Source organism: Phoca vitulina, unplaced genomic scaffold (genome assembly GCF_004348235.1).
Source record: "Phoca vitulina isolate PV1807 unplaced genomic scaffold, GSC_HSeal_1.0 scaffold36, whole genome shotgun sequence".
NCBI lineage: Eukaryota > Metazoa > Chordata > Mammalia > Carnivora > Phocidae > Phoca > Phoca vitulina.
This window is the reverse complement of record NW_022589739.1, coordinates 1577785-1598373: the sequence shown is the minus strand read 5'-3', so window position 1 is coordinate 1598373 and position 20589 is coordinate 1577785. Positions and strand designations below refer to the sequence as shown.

General features: G+C 34.9%; 1 protein-coding gene across 10 annotated transcripts in view; it reads right to left on the bottom strand.

Moving 5' to 3' along the window:
• The window catches only part of SOX6 (SRY-box transcription factor 6), a 595827-nt gene that overhangs the window by 310136 nt on the left and 265102 nt on the right, over positions 1-20589 (bottom strand). For all 10 annotated transcript variants that reach the window (XM_032426940.1, XM_032426941.1, XM_032426931.1 and 7 more), the window contains one exon: positions 20312-20519. In XM_032426940.1, the coding sequence (XP_032282831.1) occupies positions 20312-20519 (208 nt within the window). The remainder of the gene's footprint in view (positions 1-20311; positions 20520-20589) is intronic.

Sequence of the window (20589 nt, the reverse complement as noted above, 5' to 3'; positions counted from 1 at the left end):
CACTTATGTTCTCATTATTAGTTTTGGCATCACTGTAAATATTTAGTAGCAAACTGCTTGTTAGGTTTTTGAGTTACGATGAAAAGATGAATACTCCTATCGAGATGAAGATAGAGTTTAAATAGAGAAGAGTAAGGAATTAAGAGTAGCCATGAAATAGGATACTGAACTAACTGAGGATAGAGAAAGAGGTTTTGACATTTGCAAGAAGACGACAGAATTACAAAGAAATGGTTGGTGTTCAATCTGTGAAAAGTAACATTTTATTTTATTGCATCACCATTTTGTTAAATTACTTCAAATTTCAAAGTTAATTTAACACCCGCTAGCATAGATTGGCTAAAGGACGTACCATATCTCAGAATAACCTTAATACAAATCGTATTTGATATGTGTTCCATGTGCTACAGAATATGCCACCTCTAATTGATAAATAATTCCATATTAATCAAATATGCATTTTACTGCATGAAAAATCAAGTTGCGTGTCATCTGGCTTCTGCACTTCATGTCTTTAAAGGTCTTCAGGGATGATGAAGATGATGATAACGATACATTTTATCCAAAGTTCTCACAGGCACAAACAAGCTATTATTTAGAAATCTGGTTGTTTTCAAAAAACGTAAGAAAATTATCCTGAAGAGGATAATTTGACCTCCTATGTAAGCCCAGATAAAAAAAAAGAAAATCTTTATTGGTGATTGCTTCCCCAAACCTGAAATATAGCAAAATAGCATTTCATTTCTTCCCCAGAAGTGGATTGTATTTAACCATCCTTTTTTATCTTTCCCTCCACCACCACCATCACCGCAGGTCTTTTTATTTAAGACTGGTAGGAAAAAAAAAATAGGAAATTGCTACAATGAGTAGTGAACTACAATAGGTAGGAGAAGACAAAATCTGCATACGTATTGCCAATGAAAACATCAGACTAAGTAAACCTGAGGCACTCCAAAATACATTTTTCCCTTCCCGTAAAAAAACGACTGCGTATTAACCATGCTTTACCAGATGGGTCTTTTATATTCTATGCCAGGGAAGGCCGAAGAAAGGGGGAAGAAAATCCACAAAATATTTTGCAACACCATCAAAAAGAATACTTTCTTTTTAAAAAATCCAAAATAATTAATTATTTTAGCCACTATATTATTGCTTACAGTAATACACAGCAATAACATTTACATTGATTGAATTCTGTTTCCTTAATGTGAAATTTGTTTGGGGTTAATTAGCACGGCTGAGGAATAAGCTTAATAATTTTATGTTGTTTACACTGGAGGCAGTTTTCCACGAGCACTGCTCAAGGAGGAAGTGACATCTTCTAATTTCTGACAAAACATGGAGGTGAGGGCAGCGGCTCACTGTGGGATCACCAGCCAGGCTCTTCCTCCTTTAGCAAGCCTCCTCACTACTTGGGCTGTCTAATGGCAACAATACAAAGTTGTTCAAATTATTTCTCAGGCTTGGTAAGTTTCTAAACCAAATATTGAGCTGAGCAGGGGGAAAAGAAAAGGACTTATACAAATGGAGAAATCCACAATATTAGACATTTTTACTACCCCTTCCTTAAGAAAAAGCAGATCTAATTAGTTGTCTCCCTAAAATGCGTACCTAGCATTTTTATTATGTATTATAACATTTTGCTCAGAGCTGACATTTTTATTCTGACAAGCACTGTCTGGAGAGCTCTCAATAAATAATACATTGACAATTTTCAGTAAATAAGCAGTGGACACAAATCGTTATCCTTACTTACAGCTGCCCCACTCTAATAGTGCTTTTACAAGTGAGGTGACTATTCAGTCTAATGCAATCCTCTCAGTGCTGGAAAGACATTTTCATTCATTACCACGGTCACAAGCACTTAAAGCACTTTTAAGCCCTGTTGCAAAACAGCAGGAATGGCAGAGCAAGTGGGGCTAACAAAAACTAAAGTTCATCACCAGAGAAACCTGAGGCTGTTCACCTAAACAACTAGGAAATTCACTTATGCTCAAGCCACCTCAACACTTCTAGATCCACATGACTAACAAGAATACAAGATTTTCTTTGGCAATCAAATGTTAACCTTCTTAAAGCCCAAACACTGTGGGCTTTGTTTTCTGTATTAAATTTGGTTCATCACCCAATAATATCTGTTATGCACCCTCAGATAAGGGATCATATGCTATGACCTGAGCACTATACCTTTGATCAAGGTACAGAAACTGAAATAAAATCTGAATCCAGATGAATACACCTGAAACCACACAAGAACTTTTCTTCTTTCCCTCATCAGCTTCTCTTCCCTAACCAGAGCCCCTAACACCATCACCCAAACTATCTGCTAAACTGCTAAAGCAGTCCTGAGAGTTCCATTTTTCTTCATGATATCAACCAATTTTATTTTCTAGCTCTCAGAAATATAGACTTATATGAAATAGGATTTAGAGAAATTAATACAATGAAAAAGCAATACCTATACACCTTGACATATATAGCCTGTAGGTTGTACTTTCATCCTACTTCTTAATCAAGTCAGTTTAGCCATTATTTTATCCTTTGGTAGACAATTATTGATCATGAAGATGGCTGGAAATGTTTCCCAGTCAGAAGATGATTTCATGGTATCATTTTACATGATTTGAGCAATAGCACAGCATGGCATAATACAAGATAATACAGTATAGTTCCTATATCATAGTTTTCAATCATCAGTGTGCATCAGAAACACCTGGTGAGCTTGTTAAAACATGGGGGCTGGGCCCCATCCAGACTTTCTCATTCAGTAGGTAAGGGGTGAGGCCCAAGAATCTGCACTTCTAATAAGCTCCAAGGTGATGTCAATGCTACTGACAATGTGAACCACTGGGCCACAAAATTAATTGAGTTTACCTGAACAGATAAGACACACATGACCTGTATTGGCCTATAGTTGCTTTCTCCTCTTTTATATGAATAGAATGACAGATTACAGAGCTTCCACATGTGGAGTAAATTTGAGGCCAACTGAAAGCTATAATGAGTTCTCTGAGAAATAGTTCAAATTCATAACAATGATAGAAAGGAGCCAAGGGAAATTACTGCCTATGTTTTCTTCTAAGAGTTTTAGGGTTTCAGGTCTCACATTTAGGTCTTCAATCCATTTTGAGTTTATTTTTGTGTATGGTATAAGAAAGAGGTCCATTTTCATTCTTTTGCATGTAGCTGTCCAGTTTTCCAACACATTTTTTAAAGAGATTATCTTTCCCCATTGTATATTCTTGCCTTCTTCATTATAGATTAATTGATCATATAAGTGTGAATTTATTTCTGGGCTCTCTATTCTGTTCCATTGATCCATGTGTCTATTTTTGTGCCAGTACCAGACTGTTTTGATTACTACAGCTTTGTAGTATATCTTGAAATCTGGGATTGTATTACCTCCAGCTTTGTTCCTCCTTCTAAAGATTCCTTTGGCTATTCAGGGTCTTTTGCAGTTCAACATAAATTTTAGTATTATTTGTTCTAGTTCTGTGAAAAAAGTTGGTATCGTGTCATCTTCAATCTCTTTCATCAATGTTTTACAGTTTTCAGAGTACAGGTCTTTCACCTCCTTGGTTAAGTTTATTTCTAGGTATTTGATTATTTTTGGTGCCATTATAATTAAATTATTTTCTTAATTTCTCTTTCTGCTACTTCATTATTAGTGCATAGAAATGCAAAAGATTTCTATATATTACTTTTGTATCCTGTAACTTTACTAAATTCATTTAATCAGTTCTAATAATTTTTGGTGGAATTTTAGGGTCTTCTCTATATATTATCATATCGTCTGCAAATAGTAAAAGTTTTACTTCTTCCTTACCTATTTGGATGCCTTTGGTTTCTTTGACATTCACTGTAGAAACATTTTTCTAGATAGGCCTCCACAGGCAAGGGAAACAAAAGCAAAATTAAACTATGGGGATTATACCAAAATAGAAAGCTTTTACACAGTAAAGGATACCATCAACAAAATAGAAAGGCAACCTACTGAATGGGAGAGGATATTTGCAAATGCTATATCCAATAAGGTGGCTAATATTAAAAATACATCAAGAACTTATACAACACAACAGCAAGAAAAAAAATTTTTTAAATGGGCAAAGGACCTGAATAGACATTTTTCCAAAGAAGACATACAGGTGGCCAACAGACACACAAAGCGAAGCAATGCTCAACTTCACTCATAATCAGGGAAATGCAAACCAAGACTACAATGAGATATCACCTTACACCTGTCAGAATGGTTAAAATAAAAACTAACAAAAAAAGAACAAGTGTTGGGGGGGTGGGGGATGTGGGGAAAAAGGAACCCTCGTGCACTGTTGGTGGGAATGCAACTGTTGCAGCCACTGTGGGAAACAATATGGAGGTTCCTCAAAACATTAAAAATGAAATTACCATATGATCCAGTAATTCCACTACTGGGTATTTACCCAAAGAATGTAAAAATACTAATTCAAAAAGATATGTGCGCCCTATATTTATTTGCAGCATTTTTTACAATAGCAAAAATATGGAAGCAATCCAAGTGTCCGTCCATAGATGAATGGATAAAGAAGTGAGATATAGATATAGATATAGATATAGATATAGATATTTGCAAATATCCTCTCCCATTCAGTAAGTTGCCTTTCTATTTTGTTGATGGTATCCTTTACTGTGCAAAAAAAAAAAAAAAAAAAAAAAATATATATATATAGATAGATAGATATAGATATAGATATATAGATATATATAATGGAATATTACTCAGCCACAAAAAAGAATAAGATCTTGCCATTTGCAACAATGGATGAACCTAGAAAGTATGTTAAATGAAGTAAGACAGAGAAAGAAAAATACCATATGATTTCACTCATATGTGGAATTTAAGAAACAAAACAAACAAAGAAAAAAAAGACAAAAAAACCAACTCTTAAATACACAGAACAAACTGGTGGTTGCCAGAGGGGAGGTGGTAGATAGATAAAGGGGATTAAGAGTACACTTATCTTGATGAGCACTGAGTAATGTATAGAATTGTTGAATCATTATATTGTAACACTGTATGTTAATTATACTTCATTTAAAAAAGGCAGGGGAGCCAAGGGGTACTCCTCTCTCCTAATCTCCAGGATAATCAGTCCTACATCTGCCTATTGGATGTATCTACTTTCACAGAATGCTCAAACTCAGTATTTCTAAACCCAAACCTTTTCCCCAAACTTTATCTATCTATATTCACCATCTTTTTTTATTCTTATTCACCATCTTAATAGCCTCATCATTGAATCTCTCTGCTAGGATACTTCAATCATCTTTGTCTCTTTCACTAACCTCATACCCCACATCTAATTAGCAACCTCAAATATGTAACTAAAAGCTGATTCCTCCTCTCTATCTCCTGACACTGCCTTAATTATTTAGACTCTTATCAGTACATATGTGGCCCATTAAAACAGCCTACTAGCAGATTTTCCTGCATTTGGCCTTGCTTCTTTCCAACTGATAGTCAAAATGCCACCAAAGTTTCTTTTATAAGAAATGTGCCCAATTATGTTATGTACCCTCTTACTTAAAGCTCTTAGCTACTCCCTACTACCCAAAAGATAAAATTCAAGCTCTTCAGAAAGGCTTCAATCTGTTTTTTCAGTCATATCTCCTGTCCAACCACACTGAACCTCTGAATTCACCAAACTCATGGATTTATTCATACCACTGAAACTTTACACAATGCTGTTCTATCTACCTGGATTCTATTATATTTCTTGGTCACTATGAATAGCTTGCAATTCATCAAAATCCAGCTCAAATGTCTTTAAGTCCTTTCCTAGATCTACTAGACAAAATGACAGCCCCCTTTTGTACTCCCACAGCATTTTAAGCAACTTCTACTATAGCACTTATTCTAATATAATTACTTTGTGTGTGTGTGTGTGTGTATGTGTGTTTCCCCACTAATTATGAGTTACTAAAAACCATATCTGTCCATCTCTGTATTCATCTTCTTTTTTTCCTTGTCCTCTTTCTCCACTTTTACCTCTCCTCACCCCAAGCGCACTATACTACCAGATGAAAGAGCTTAATAAATGCTTATGGAAATAATGAGCATATATATGTATGTATTTAAAAATGTATATGTATGTTTTGTTTAAATGAAGAGGCACTCCCTAAAAATTGAATCTATTTATCTCCTTTGAACCATAATATTATTCGCATCTCTGAAACCTTTTATAAATCAACAGATTTTTGGCTATTATACATATATTACATGCTAAGATCTATACTAGGCATTGTGAAGATAGACTAAAAGATATGGTCTGTGTCCTCAAGGAAATTAAAATCTTCTTGGGAGGCAAGATCAATAAATATAAAATAGCAAATAACACATTTCACCTTTGTCATAAATCAGTTGAGCATATTTTTGCAGTTCTGTGTGTCCTCTATTATATTCCATTGATCAATGTGTCTATTTTTCTGCCAAAACCATACTGTTTTGATTATTGTAGGCCTTGATATTGGGTAGAGTGATTCCTAACATCTTATTCTTCTTTGTCAAGATTATCTTAGGTATTCTAGGGTCTTCCCCTTTCTATATAAATTTTGGAATAAGCTAGTCTATGCACAGGAAAGTTTTACTAGAATTTTGATAGAAGTTGCATTAAACATATAGATTATTTGGGAAAGACCTGACATCTTTACCATGTTGAGTCTTCCAACCCATGACATGTATATGTTGCCATTTATTTAGGTTTTCCTTGATTTCTTTTATCAGCATTTTGTAATTTTGGCATCAGATCCTGCACATGCTTTAAGTGTATACCTACACTCTTCATTTTCTTTGGAACAACTATAAATAGCATTGTGTTTTTAATTTCAGTTTTCATATGTCCATTGCTAATATATAGAAATGTGATTGATTTTTATGTATTGATCTTGTATCCTATGACTTTGCTAACTCAAAATGAAACTGTTAAACTTCACACCTTATTTAAAAATGTGACCTAGGGGTTCCTGGGTGGCTCAGTCGGTTGAGTGTCTGCCTTCAGCTCAGGTAATGATTCCAGGGTCCTGGGATCAAGCCTCGAGTTGGGACCCCTGCAGGCCAGGAGTATGCTCCTTCCCCTGCCTCTCCTTCTCCTCCTCTGCTCATGCTCTGGCTCTCACTTTCTCTCTCTCTCAAATAAATAAGTAAAATCTTTATTTAAAAAAATGTGACCTAAATCTCACATCTGATATAAAAATTGGCTCTAAATGGATTATAGACTTAAATGGAAAATATAAAAGTATAAATATTTTAGAAAAATGTTTAGAATATAGGGCTAGGCAAAGTGTTCTCAGACTTGACACCAAAAGCATGATCCATAAAATGAAAAATTGCTTAACACTACCTCTTTGAAGGTATCAACTTTTGCTCTGTGAAAGCCTATGTAAAAAGGATGAAGAGACAAACTGCAGACTGGAAGAAAATATTTGCAAATCACATATCTGACCTAGGACTAGTAGCTACAATAATAAAGAACTCTGCCAACTCAATGGTAAAAAACAATCCAATTAAAAAATAGACAAAAGACATGAGTAGACATTTCACCAAAGAGGAGAGATAAATAGATGGTGAACAAACACATAAAATGATGTTCAACATAATTAGCCATAAGACAAATACAATTTAAAGTCACAATGAGATATCACTACATACTATCAGAATGGCTAAAATAAACATAACAAAATCAAATTCTGGCAAAGATGCAGAGAAACTAGATCACTCATACATTGCTGGTGGGAATGTAAAACAGCTTTAGCTATTCTGAAATAGCTGACAGTTTCTTATAAAACATCAATTACCATACAACCCAGCAATCGTATTCCTGGACATGAATTCCAGAGAAATGAAAACTTAGGTTCATACAAAAACCTGTACACAAATGTTCATAGCAACTTTATTTATAATAGCCAAAAACTGGATTTTGAATTGATGCCTTTCAACCAGTGACTGGTTAAACTGTGATACATACACATGATACATACCACTGAATACTGTTCAGCAATAAAAAATATTATGAACTATTGATATATGGAACAAGATGGGTGCATCTCCGGGGATTTATACTGAGTTTTAAAAAAGCCAATTCCAATAATATGCATACTGTGTGATTCCATTTATATAACATCTTTGAAATGACAAAATGGTAGAAATAAAGAACATACTATTGGTTGACAGTGTATCGGGAGTTACATTCCCATTGGCAGCTGACTTTTGAACAGTAAATGTGCACCAACAGAGAGAAGAAAAGGCCATGAAAGAGGAAATTACTTTGATTTCCTGTATTGACCTCCAATATTATGAAAGACAAAGGTAAGCCTGAATATAGGGAGAAAAAAAAGTAAATGCCAGGACAGTAGAGGCAGAAGTAAGAGCAAGAGACACCACTTCAGATCATTTAACAAGCTTCACTCATTTATTCAATCAACAAACATTTAATAAGCGTCTTGTGTTCCAATCATTATTAGGTACTGGGAATACAGCAGTGGACAAATCAGAGTTTCTCTGCTGTCACTGACTTCCCCCGCCCCCCTTTAGTGGAGTGAGAGAGACACAAAAGGAAGACAAATGAAAGAACATATTAGGTAGTGGAAAATGCTAAGGTGAAAATTGAATAGAGTAATATGGTAAAGAGTAACCGGGGTCTACTTAAGATTAAAGGTTAAGTAAGGCTTCTCTGAAGAAGTGATAATTAAGCTGAGATCTGAATGACAAGAAGGAGCCAGTATACATGGATCTCAAGGAAAATCATTCTAGATACATGGAAAAGTAAGGAACTGATACATGTTTGAGAGGGGGAAAAAAAAAAAAAAAACAGGCCCAGTGAAGCTGGAGTGGTCTGAGAAAAGGGTAAAGTAAAATAAGATGAGCCTTGAAAGCCGGAGTACGGTGTTTGGATTTTAAGCAATGAATTTTATTCTAAGCATAATAGAGATTGATGATCTTGGCCAGATACCAATGATCCAATGCCAGTAAAATGCCTACACCCTCTGCCTATCAGATAATACCATGAAAAAGTGAAAGGGGCATAATTCTACCTGACTGAAGTTAAATCTTAAAGTAACTGTTAGTTCACCTAGAAGTGAGATCAAACTTTCTGCTATTAGTTAGAATGGTGGCTTAAAGGTTAAATTAAAATTAACAATGGAAAAAATAAAATTAATACATAAGCTTTGTACACATGTGATTTGTGCCAACAATATTTATAAGCAAACAACATTAATTTACTGCTGTCCTCTGTATTCCAAAATGACGCTATCACTATATGTGATATTATCAAAAGTTATCAAAAAGATCACAGGATCATTTTTAGGACTCTGTACATTCAGAACATACTACAGTTTCCTCCAGACTCTCTCTTCTATCTGAAAACAAAGAGAGATAGCTCCAAAACATTTTGCTTATGCAATAATTCTTAAATTCCCCATCTCTCCCATCTATTACATAAGCAAAAACTTCAGAGGTATTTCTGAAGGATCTGCTAAAAAGTTCCAATTAAGCGAATTACAGCTGCATTCTGGAGTGGAAAGGGATAGCAGTGTCCACAGTTAGCTACTCTAAGGACTGCCCACTGACTAGAGGTTGCCTTCATTCACAAGTCACACATTAGCATAGTGTTCCTGCTGCTCTTGCTGCTGCTGCGTGGTTCTTATTGCAAATAATTCAATACTTTGTCACATTTCTCATAGTTATTTTTCATTATACCTTCAGTTTTTTTCTAACCATCTATTTGTATTTACACACTTTCAATTCATCATCTGAAAGCAATTAGGAATGTTCACAGGCCTCTAATTTCTGCACTCCCAATGCTAGTGGATGGTCTATGTATTATGACTTCACTATGGGAGTTGTCTGGCCTCTCAGTTATGGCTTCTCGGTTATACTTAAACCCTCAAAACATAAATTAAGAAAGCTATGATAGGTCTAAGTGTCACAGTTATTCAGCATTAAACCATAGCCTCATATGGTTAATAATTACGGCCATGAACTCCCTCCAAGGCCCAAATCCCCCTTACAACAGCCCAGACAAAAGGTAGACTTATTGACCTTTACTTCTTCTGAATCATGGTACCCTACCAACACCCCCTTCCGTTTGCCAATCTCTCAAACCATACACAGCACTTTCTGAGCCAATTATCCATGGTTTTGTCCATAAGTACCTCATTGGACAATGACTTTTCACACATCAAAATTGGATTGGAGTTTTTATCTCTATCTTCATAAAGATTATAACATCAGAAAAAAAGAGGTGGGGAACAGTAAAGTAAGTGATTTCAAGCATAATAAAAGAAAAATGAATCATGAGATTGGTTCAGATGACTTCTAGCCTGAAAACAGTTTGAGAAAGAAAATCACTGATAGTGCTGAAATTGAGATACAAACTCTAAAAGAAAATCAGAGCAGCATAAAGTTTTAGAATTTGGCCTTTAATGCTAGATTAATGTCCATGTTGTTTTTTTTTTATTTCTTTTTTTTTGTCCATGTTTTCTGAATTAAGAAACTTTTGCTAAGGTCAATCAATTAATTAAGTAATCAATTATTAGGTACTACCCAGTAAGTTACCAGAGTCAGGACAAGAATACATATCAAAACCAGGCCAGTATCTCAAAGGATTCTCAAATTAAACATTCTAAGGAAAAGGTAAAGATTTCCAGCTAATGACTCAACTGGTTAGAAAACTGTCTATTTCAATATAAATGGCTAGATAGAACAGTGGCAATAATCAACAGATTTGCTAGTTAGTCTTGAATTTGAAGTAGGTATTTAAGAAAAAAAAATGACTGGGGACCAGATATGACTAAAGATCAGGAATTTCTTTAATTCAAAAACCACACCAAACTGGAAACGTCAATAAAGAGGATCAAAAGGGGGGAAAAAGTGTTTCCTAACAAACCTAATAATCATAGTCCAGTGGGAGAATGACAATACACTTGTGTTCATAGTTGAAAGAAAGGTTGAAGAATTCTATTAAGATACAACAAAAGGAAAAAGGAAAATTGCAGTGAAGGGTCCATCAAAGGCTCTTGTGAGTTTCTGAAAAGCTCAATGATAAAAAGAAACCTGTACTAGACATTTTGAGGAAGGTGGAACCAAAACGTATAGGCAGTTAAGTTAAAGCTTTCAAGGATTACCACACACACACACACACACACACACACACACACACACACTGTAGCCCCAACTTCTTTGTGTAATGTTTTCCAACAGAGTGGAAAAAGAATACAAAAATTGGTCAACAGCAACTCCACTCCTGGAGAAGAAACTTGTGCACATGTGCATCAGAAGACAGGTGCAAGAATGTTCATAGCATCATTGTTTGTACTAACAGAACACAATAGCATCCAAGTGTCCAGAGACAGCAGACAGGAAAATATACTCCTGTATATCATTCTATGGAATAATGTACGGAATTTTATACAAAAATGAAAATGAACTAGAGCTGTACACTGCAAAATTGAGCTTAGAATATAATTATGAATATAAAAAGCAAGGTGCAGAAGGTTACAGTGTAGTACCATTTTTACAAAGTTCTAAAACAAAGCCAAACAACATAATTTAGGGACACATAAAACTGTTTTGAAACAAAAAGGGAAAATGATAACACAAAGTTCTGGCAGTAGTTACATCTAGGTAGAAAACAAAAGGATTGGCAGGTGAAGAAAACATAGGTAGATTCAATAGTAATGATTTATATTAAGTTGGATGATGAATTCACAGGCATTTATTTTATTTTTATGCCTTATAACATTTATGTATCAAATATGACATAATAAACACATATATAAATTTCCCACTTCCTTTCACATTCATTTTTTCTTTACATTTTACATATATATTATATAAGAAAAAGATATGAATCTAAAAACCACCCCTCCTATTACTTTTTTAGAATCCCAGCATAAATCCTGAAGTCGATCTAATAAATTTTCAATGGAAAAAAATGTGAAATGCTAACAATACACTCAAACTCTACAAGTTCAAAATCATATAAGAATATGACTTATTTCATCAAACCATCAGAAAACTGCATCCTCTTTCTAGACAACAAAATGCCAGGAGAGCACCTTCTTGCTTCCCAGGTGAAGAAGAAAAAATCAAAAACAATTGTCTGCATCTGTTCTTAACATTCTTAGAGCTTTAAGAATGTTTAAATCTGAAGAAAGAGAAATGAGCCAAGAAATTTGAAGTATCTTTTCAAGGCAGAGACATGCAAAAGTAAGTTAAGAGAAAGATTCCACCAACTAGTACATTGCCAACACTGTAAGTGGGAGTTGTAAAACAACAGCAAACTGACATAGCCAAGATTCGTCCAGAATGTCTGGGGCTCACAGGATGCAGGCTGATTATATTGTTTATAAAGTTATATAAGAGGATGTCCAGTTTACAAAGAATTAGAAAGCAAATATACTTCACACAAAAACATACCAAATATAATTTTCATAATTCAAAAACCAGTAGTTCTAGCTCATTTTAATCCTTAATTGTACAATACTTTCAGAAAATACATTTATTTAAACTATCTGGTACTAGATAAATATTTACTATGAATATACAAATTCTTTAAAATGGAAGCAAGGACAAAAATATCATAGGGAGGAAAGATGAAGTATTTTAAAGAGAAGAAAAAATGAACTGAAATGATATTGCATCAGCATTGCTCTGAATACCTGACTGCTTCTCCACTTAGAGTATGAGTGGTCTTGGGGAACTTCAGCATTTAAATGACTTGAAGTTTCCAACTTATTTGAAATAATAATTCTGGGGCGTTTGTAATGAATACCTAATGTGTTTCTTTGCAAAAACCCAAAACCTTTCCAATTTTTCCCATGAATGAGAAATATGAAGAAGGGTTTGGATCTCAAATATTCTAAATGCTTCACCAATATAACCTTCAATCACAACAGTGGCAAACCTAATATCCATAAATTCTGCCTTAAAAAATTCTTTTGATGCTCTAGCATGGTATAAATGTTAAACTTTGTTTTGTTTTGTTTTTAGCATGGGCTTTTAATAGATTTTTTTTTTTCCTCTAACAGGAACACATTGCTCTTAACTGGGTACTCTCTGAAAACCTCATCCAAGGCTTTACCAACCTCTCTCACTGACAACATCATACTCCACATATTTCTCAGCAGGGAAGATTGGCTTCCAGTGGGGAAACTTTAGTATCAGCTTTTCCAAAAAGCCTGAAAGGAGAGTTAAACTGAATTGCTCTTCCAGAAAACAGGAACGTCCTTGCTGCCAAATCTAAATCCCCTAACACCATGGGACATTTCCTATGATTCTGTCTGTGGCAAAAGATGAGATTCCTGTAATATTTCTCTTTAAAAATGTTTCTTCAAATAATAACAGTAACAGCAATTATAATAGCAACAGTAATAATAATTATAATTATAGAAGCTATGTGTTTTATATAGTTAATATGTGAAATCCTCACACAACCCTGCAAAGTAGGTATCATTCATCCAGTTTTACAGGTGAGGGAACTGAAGCACAAAAGGACTAAGTTCTTTTGTTCAAGGTCATACAGCTAGAAAATAATGTTGGCTACCTCTATTGAGCACTTACTACACACTGGTAATGCTCTAAATGCTTTAGTTGCATTAAGTGAATCTTGATCCTTATACTAGCACTATAATTATGTCCAATTTTTGATTGAGAAAACTGAGGCACAGAGAGGTGCCCTATGTCACCCATACGGCAAATGCTGAACTGAGTTTCAAACACAGGCAGTCTAGCTCCAGAGCCCACAATCTTAATCAGGAGGCTATACTGCCACTCCAAATGATAGAACTTATGGTCAAACACAAATCTAGCTCACTCAGAAACATGACTTTCAAAACTGAGTTTCCCCGTCGTTTAAACTACACCACATTCCTCCTTTAGTACAGCAAAAGCTATCAGATAAGCAATATATACCAACATATATGCTAACTAAATATAATTCAGTAAAAATATATGTAAAAATCCAAATTATTATTTAGAGATGTGAATAATGATAATAATCTGTCAGATACACACATAAACACGTGTTCATTCTTGTGTGGGGTAACAGCTGCATAATCCATTGGAAAGCCTATCCCACCAGGAATCCAGAGCTCAAATGCTCCTGCCCTTTCTCCACATACACAGTCAAATGAAGCCACATACTTTCATTATCACGATAACTTGTGGCACACAATTCCACTGGACAAATACTCTAATTTCTGTCCAGTGTATATGCGATACAACTGGACCTGGACCCTGCATACTTTCCGTTAAGTTCATGGTCCCTATCAGAGTTCACTCGTTCAAATATTTCTATCTAACTATAAGCCTTATCACTCCCTCTTGATCACAATAATTATTACCTAAAGAATACATCTTTTAAAAGAGCAAAAAAGTGAGAAAGAAGCTGTTATTTTGTCAGAGAGTTGAGGTTTATATAATTGTATCCCTTTCCCTGCAAGCTCACATGCCTCCAGAACCTGACCCAAAGCAGTTCACTCGGCCTAGGATCATATACTTAGTAGTATGATACACAAGACATGATAGTGGCTGAAGCACTATTATTAAAGAGAGATTAAAACAGCTGTACATTATGCTGAAGCACTCACTCTTCCCTTTACAAACAGACGGTCCTGGATTACAAGCAGCACTTGACCATTTAAATCACGACAACAACCAGATTTAACCAGCTGGGCCATATTCTCCTAGGCAATGCCTGTTGACCTCCTCAGTCGCAGCTGCTCAAATGAAATTCTCATTAGACAACTTATTTTCAGAAGCCAAAGGACTCTCTGATTAAATATATGTATTTAGATATAGAAGTCCTTTTTAAAGTATTCATTTTCTGACAACTGTCGCTTATGTTAGAGCCCAGCTACATTGGCAACAAGATGGGTGATACAAGGATAACTAAAATTCATCATTTAATCACAGCTGAAGGATTTTTATCTTGGAAGCATTTTAACCTGAACCTATAATCAGTCTTTCTGCATATTCTACCCACCAATATCAACAGTACTTTAAAAGGTAGATTCTGATATTCATTCTATCCATCTATCCATGCATCTATCTATCTCTCTATCATCTATCTTCCTATCTACCTATGACCAAAAAATCAACGTTAAATTTACAACAGAAACCTTGTCTATTTTCCCACAAATCTCACTTTCAGAGGAGGCACTTCAGACAGAACACCTTTGTTCATCAGTGTTTCAGCAATCCAGTCAAATCACTGCTCTGAAGAAATTTCTTGAGGGATGGCAGATAAAACACTGGACAATTATTTGGCTGATGAAAGGATCTGCCTGTAAGAGAATAACTTCCCTAATGCTATGTGGAGAGTTTTTTTTTTTTTTTATCATGTAGATATTGTTTTAAAATAGACCATAATAAATAAACTTTTTATAGATCAGTTCCTGTATATGAGGGGAAGTGAGGGGGAAGGTATTTAGTCTGATAGAGTCAAAACATTCTCCAGGACAAGAATGACTCAGGAAAAGTCATTTATTATGTCAATCACACAGGCTTGTCATTCATGAGGTATGGCCTTCAAACCAGGAAATAGAGGTGAGAGAGAGGGGAGTAATGCATTTGAAAGCTCGCATATGTCCCATGGGATAAGAGCTGTCCCGCATGAGGATAGGGACCTGGGGCTTTAAAGGGTCAAAGCCAAGCAAATATTGGTGAAGCTATTATACCTCCTTAGACCTGAGATATAGTTTTATAGAGTCAGAAATCCCATTATACTGTTCTGTAGTATTGCTCTGAGCAGATAATTAAAATTAGGAATCAAATTCAAAATAGAAAATAGAAATCTTCATGGCTCCCAACTCCAAAACATGTTCCTCTACTTTTTAAAAAATTATTATTATTAATTGTATTACCACCCTGCTCCTCACCCAAAGTTTAAAAGCTCTGAGCAACATGTGAACCATTCCTCTCCCCTGGTCTCCTTGCTTAAATGTCAACTCCTAACAATTCTATCTCCTAATATATTTTCCATATGCACCCCTTCCTCCTTTCTCATTTCTGCCACCTTAGTTTAGGCCCTCATTATCTCTAGCCTGAAACAATTTCCTCAGTGTCTCTCCTGTTCCCATACATCCTACACAGTGCCGCCAGATTAACTTCCTGAAGGATAGCTCTAAATCCATCACCATGTTGTGCTGAAAATTAGTCAATGCTTCTTCCACAGTCTTCAATCTAAAGTGCAAACTCCTTAGCCAAGAATTTTAATTTAAAGGGCCTCAGTGATCTGAACACAACCGACCTCTTCAGTCTTATATCCCATATGCATCGTCACATACTTTAAATTAGAACATGAACTGTTGGCTATTTTAAAGGACTCTGCCTGTTCCTTCTGCCTGAAATGTCCCTCCCCCTCCATTTCTGCCTATCCAAATCCTTCATTCTCCAAGACCAGTTAAGACCCATTTCCCTTTAGAACCTTTCCATGGCTTCCTAGGCCAGTGCAATCTATCCTGTAAACTCCTATAACATTTAATCTATATGACTCTCACAGAACCTATCATATATTAGACATTGAATTAGAGTTCATTTTTTATATATCCTATACCCCTTACGAGAACATGAACTCTTTAAAGTTAGAGACTATTTTATTCATTACAGGTGCCCCATATTATGTAGCATAGGGGTTCTAAACCTAGGGTCCACAGACCCCAAGAGTCCATCTACAGGATTCAGGGGGCCTTGGATGGTGAACCTGGATGGAAAAATTCTTTTTCACTAACCTCTAATTGAAAATTTGCATTTCCTTAAATTGTGGATGCAGGCAACAAACCAGAAAATATTCATAGTATCTGTGATACTGCACCCAATAGAATTACAGTATATTTTTATATCACACTGTACTGGTTAGCGATATCTCAAAATATCTTTTATGTTTATCACTACTTTAAAATTTTGATATTTTGAGTCCCTTCATTAGATCTTGTTGTTTGATGCATTAGTAAAGTAGCATTTTCTAACATATCACAAAATTTTAGAATTATTTAATATTTTAATGTAACTCATTTTCTCTGTAATTCCGTGGATTTTACTTTGTGCATTTAAACTAAGAAATAACCTGTAGGCTTCACCGACTACCAAGGAAATCCATGGCCAAAAAAAAAATGGTAAGAATCCCTCGGTTCTACTACCACCTTGCAAAATAAAAAGAAAACTTGTAGAAAAATAATCATGATACTATGTAGTTCTTGGTTAGGGCTATTAAAAATATATATATATGATGAACTATGAAATATTGTATAAGCATATTGTTCATAAAAATTCATAGAGCTTTGCTATTAGAAAAAGACCAATCTTCTGTCCCCTAGCCCTATTAAAATGGCAATAAAGATTGCCACACACCTCCAAGGACAATTTATTATCTTCCAAAGAAGATTATTCCATACATGGACAGGTACAACTGTTACACAGTGAATTTTGTTATAAATGATAATCTGGTTCCTTGCAACTTCTTGTCACTGATCTTCATTCAATCCCTATGGAACTACACAGAATAAACCCAATCCTTCCTCCACATGACTTTACTGTTTAAAGACAACCATCATGTCATCCTTCATCTATTTTCTCTGGGATTAATATTACTAGTTCCCTCAACCATTCCTCCTCTTATTATATAATTGTATGTCTGTTATCATATCAACTGCTCTCCTCTGAGACTATCCCAATGTTTTTTAGTCCCTCTTAAAGTGTGGTAATTCTCAACTCAACACCATAATTCAGATGCATTGTATTGAGCAGGGAGTTCAATGGGACTACCAACTTTTGAATGCTACGTACTGTAATTCTAGTAATGCTGACTGAGACAGCACTACCAAATATTTGGCAATATTCATCATGCTGACCCCATTGTACTTTCTTAAAACTCATAAGCTTTTTTTTTTTTTAAATTCATGTGTCTGCTATTTGAATTTCCTTCAGTAATTATTTGTGCAGCTAGGAGTTTTGGTCACAATTTCTGGACTTAACAATAAGATCTATTAAATTTAATCTTGATCGGTTAGTTTTAAGTTCATATTTTCAGTTTGTCAAAACCTTTTGAGTTTTGTTTCTTTCATACATTTTATTCAGTGTTCCTCCTAGATTTGTAGAATCTGTAAGTTTGATGAGCATACTTTTATCACTTCATATTTATACTTAATATGTTATATACATTAATACACACTAAAAAAAGCCTGAAATTCTGATGCCTAAAATATATATACTATAGAAAACAAAGTTCAGCGAAGTACATAAAAACATTATTTGATAGTAGGAATATAGTGATAAAGTACTCTTAAATGAGAAGTCTCATCTTGCAAGTGCCTCTCTTGTATCAAATCTTTAACACACAATAATAAAGAGGAAGAACAGAAAACTAACCATGACTTGCAAGAGAAAAATTATTTTAAATTTCCTAGGAGTTCACACTAGAAAAAAAAAATCACCACAAATCAGTTTCTTTATTTTTGCATTAAAGAGCTCTCTAAAGAATTTTGAAAACCACTTTCTTATAGAACTAAACCATCTTTTTGGTAAATCACAATTAAAATAATCTAGCAATATCACTTATTCAGATTATTGATCTGACAGCTTCATTTATTCTAGAACATATCCAAGCAGGGGAAAATAAAGTGTCTGAGCAGCCGGAAGTCCACAAACAAAAGATCTTGTATATTACCCAGAATCTCTCAGCAACTCACCCAGACATATATGTTTATATTTTACTTATCGTCCAGGGGTTGTGATCATCTATTCTCATAATTTATAAATGAAAAAGAAACAAATTAGAAATTATTCTCAACAACGCAAAAAGTAACAGCCTGCAATCTGATATTGAAGGAAGAGAACCCAACATACACACAGACACACAGACACATAGACACACACACACGTATGCACCAAAAGATACCTATATCAAGCAGACACAAGAACTCAAAAGTCTCATAATTGCAGAGAAATACCATAAAGCCAAAGAGTCCTAATTATCTCTATGATCTCTGGGGGCATCATTACATTATAGCCTGATAAAATAATTGACGTTTATAATATGATAATCATCACAGTACCCCAAATTTATGTAGTTTACTGCTCATATGAGACTTATACATTCATTATTATAGTTAATTCTCAAAATGTTTGAGTTACCCAGTCAAGTATTAGTGCCACACCAAATTTTAAATTTTGTGGCTCAGGGAAACTGAAGAACTTACCCAGGGTCACTTAACTATTAGACAGGTATTGGAGTTCATAGTCTACTGCACCATGACCCTGCGTCATCAAAAAATATTTACATTTTTGTGCCATATCATCTGGTTGGTAAGTCAGGGAGGTGTGTGATACATTTTAGAAACTTCCTTTTGTGCTGATGTGATGGACACATCCACAGAAATTAATTTGAAACTTTTAAACCTTTAAGCCCTTATAGGAATAAAATTAAGTTACATGAAAAATTCCCGTATATCCCCATTTCTCTACAGTGCCACAGAACTCTAAATTTAACTTACAGTGTTAGCAATAAATCCAGAACCACTAACTACCCTACATTTCAAAGTCTAAAATCTGCACATAAAGAACGAAAGAACATACATAGTACAGCAATCACTTAGACTTGATTTATTTAATTTAAAAATATTATTAGAGTCTTCTTTCATGTTTTTTAGGACATAGGTGAACCTAAGTGAACCTAAGAACATCTCTTGAGAGCGTAGAGGAGGTGGATGTGGGATGATGCAATAGATGTCATGTGTCACAGCACTCCCCTCTTGAGCATTTAGCTTTGACAAATTAGAAACCTCAAATCTCAATTCTACAACATTTGGAGGTAAAAGGATAATATTTATAAATTTGTAATATTTATAAAAAATAAGGAGAAATAAATTAGTTTTGTTCTTATTTTTGTTTGATTTTCTTTTCTTTTTAAACAGTTGATCTTTTCATAATAAAACACTATCCATCAACAGGAAATAAGGGAGAAAAAATTAAAAGCAAAGTTGCAGCTGCAAAAGTTCCCATACTACACCTTTTTCCAGGGTAAAGCTTGCAGTCTGTTCAAAACCTTGATTTGTTATCATAAGAACAAAATAAAATGCACAAAGTTTTAGAAAAATGGAGCTATCTGCTTAATACTCTCAATGGATCACAATCGGCCATCACCATGGTAACCTCTGAATAACTTTTTCCTAGCCAGTGCCAATTATGCACTGCTTTGGCCCTTGAAATCCCACTCAGTTTTTTTAAAGGCCTGGAATCTTTGAAAGAATAAAGCCCAACAGTTAAGTCCACACATACCCTCTTGTTCAGTCCGAGTCATTTCCTCAAGCTTCTTCTGTTTCAGTGTGTCCACCACATCGGCAAGGCTCCCTTTGCGGCGTTCTGGGGTTCCAAAAGTAACACTGCTCATTATCTCGCGGTCCCGACTCCCTTCGTCAGGCTTATGTGGTGAGGTAGAGGTATTTCGGAAGGAATACAGGGAACATAACTTATTATTCTCTGACTCCTAGAAAAACAAAATAAAATAAAACCATTAGAACATTTGTTTCTTTGCATACCATTGGAGAAAAACCCCA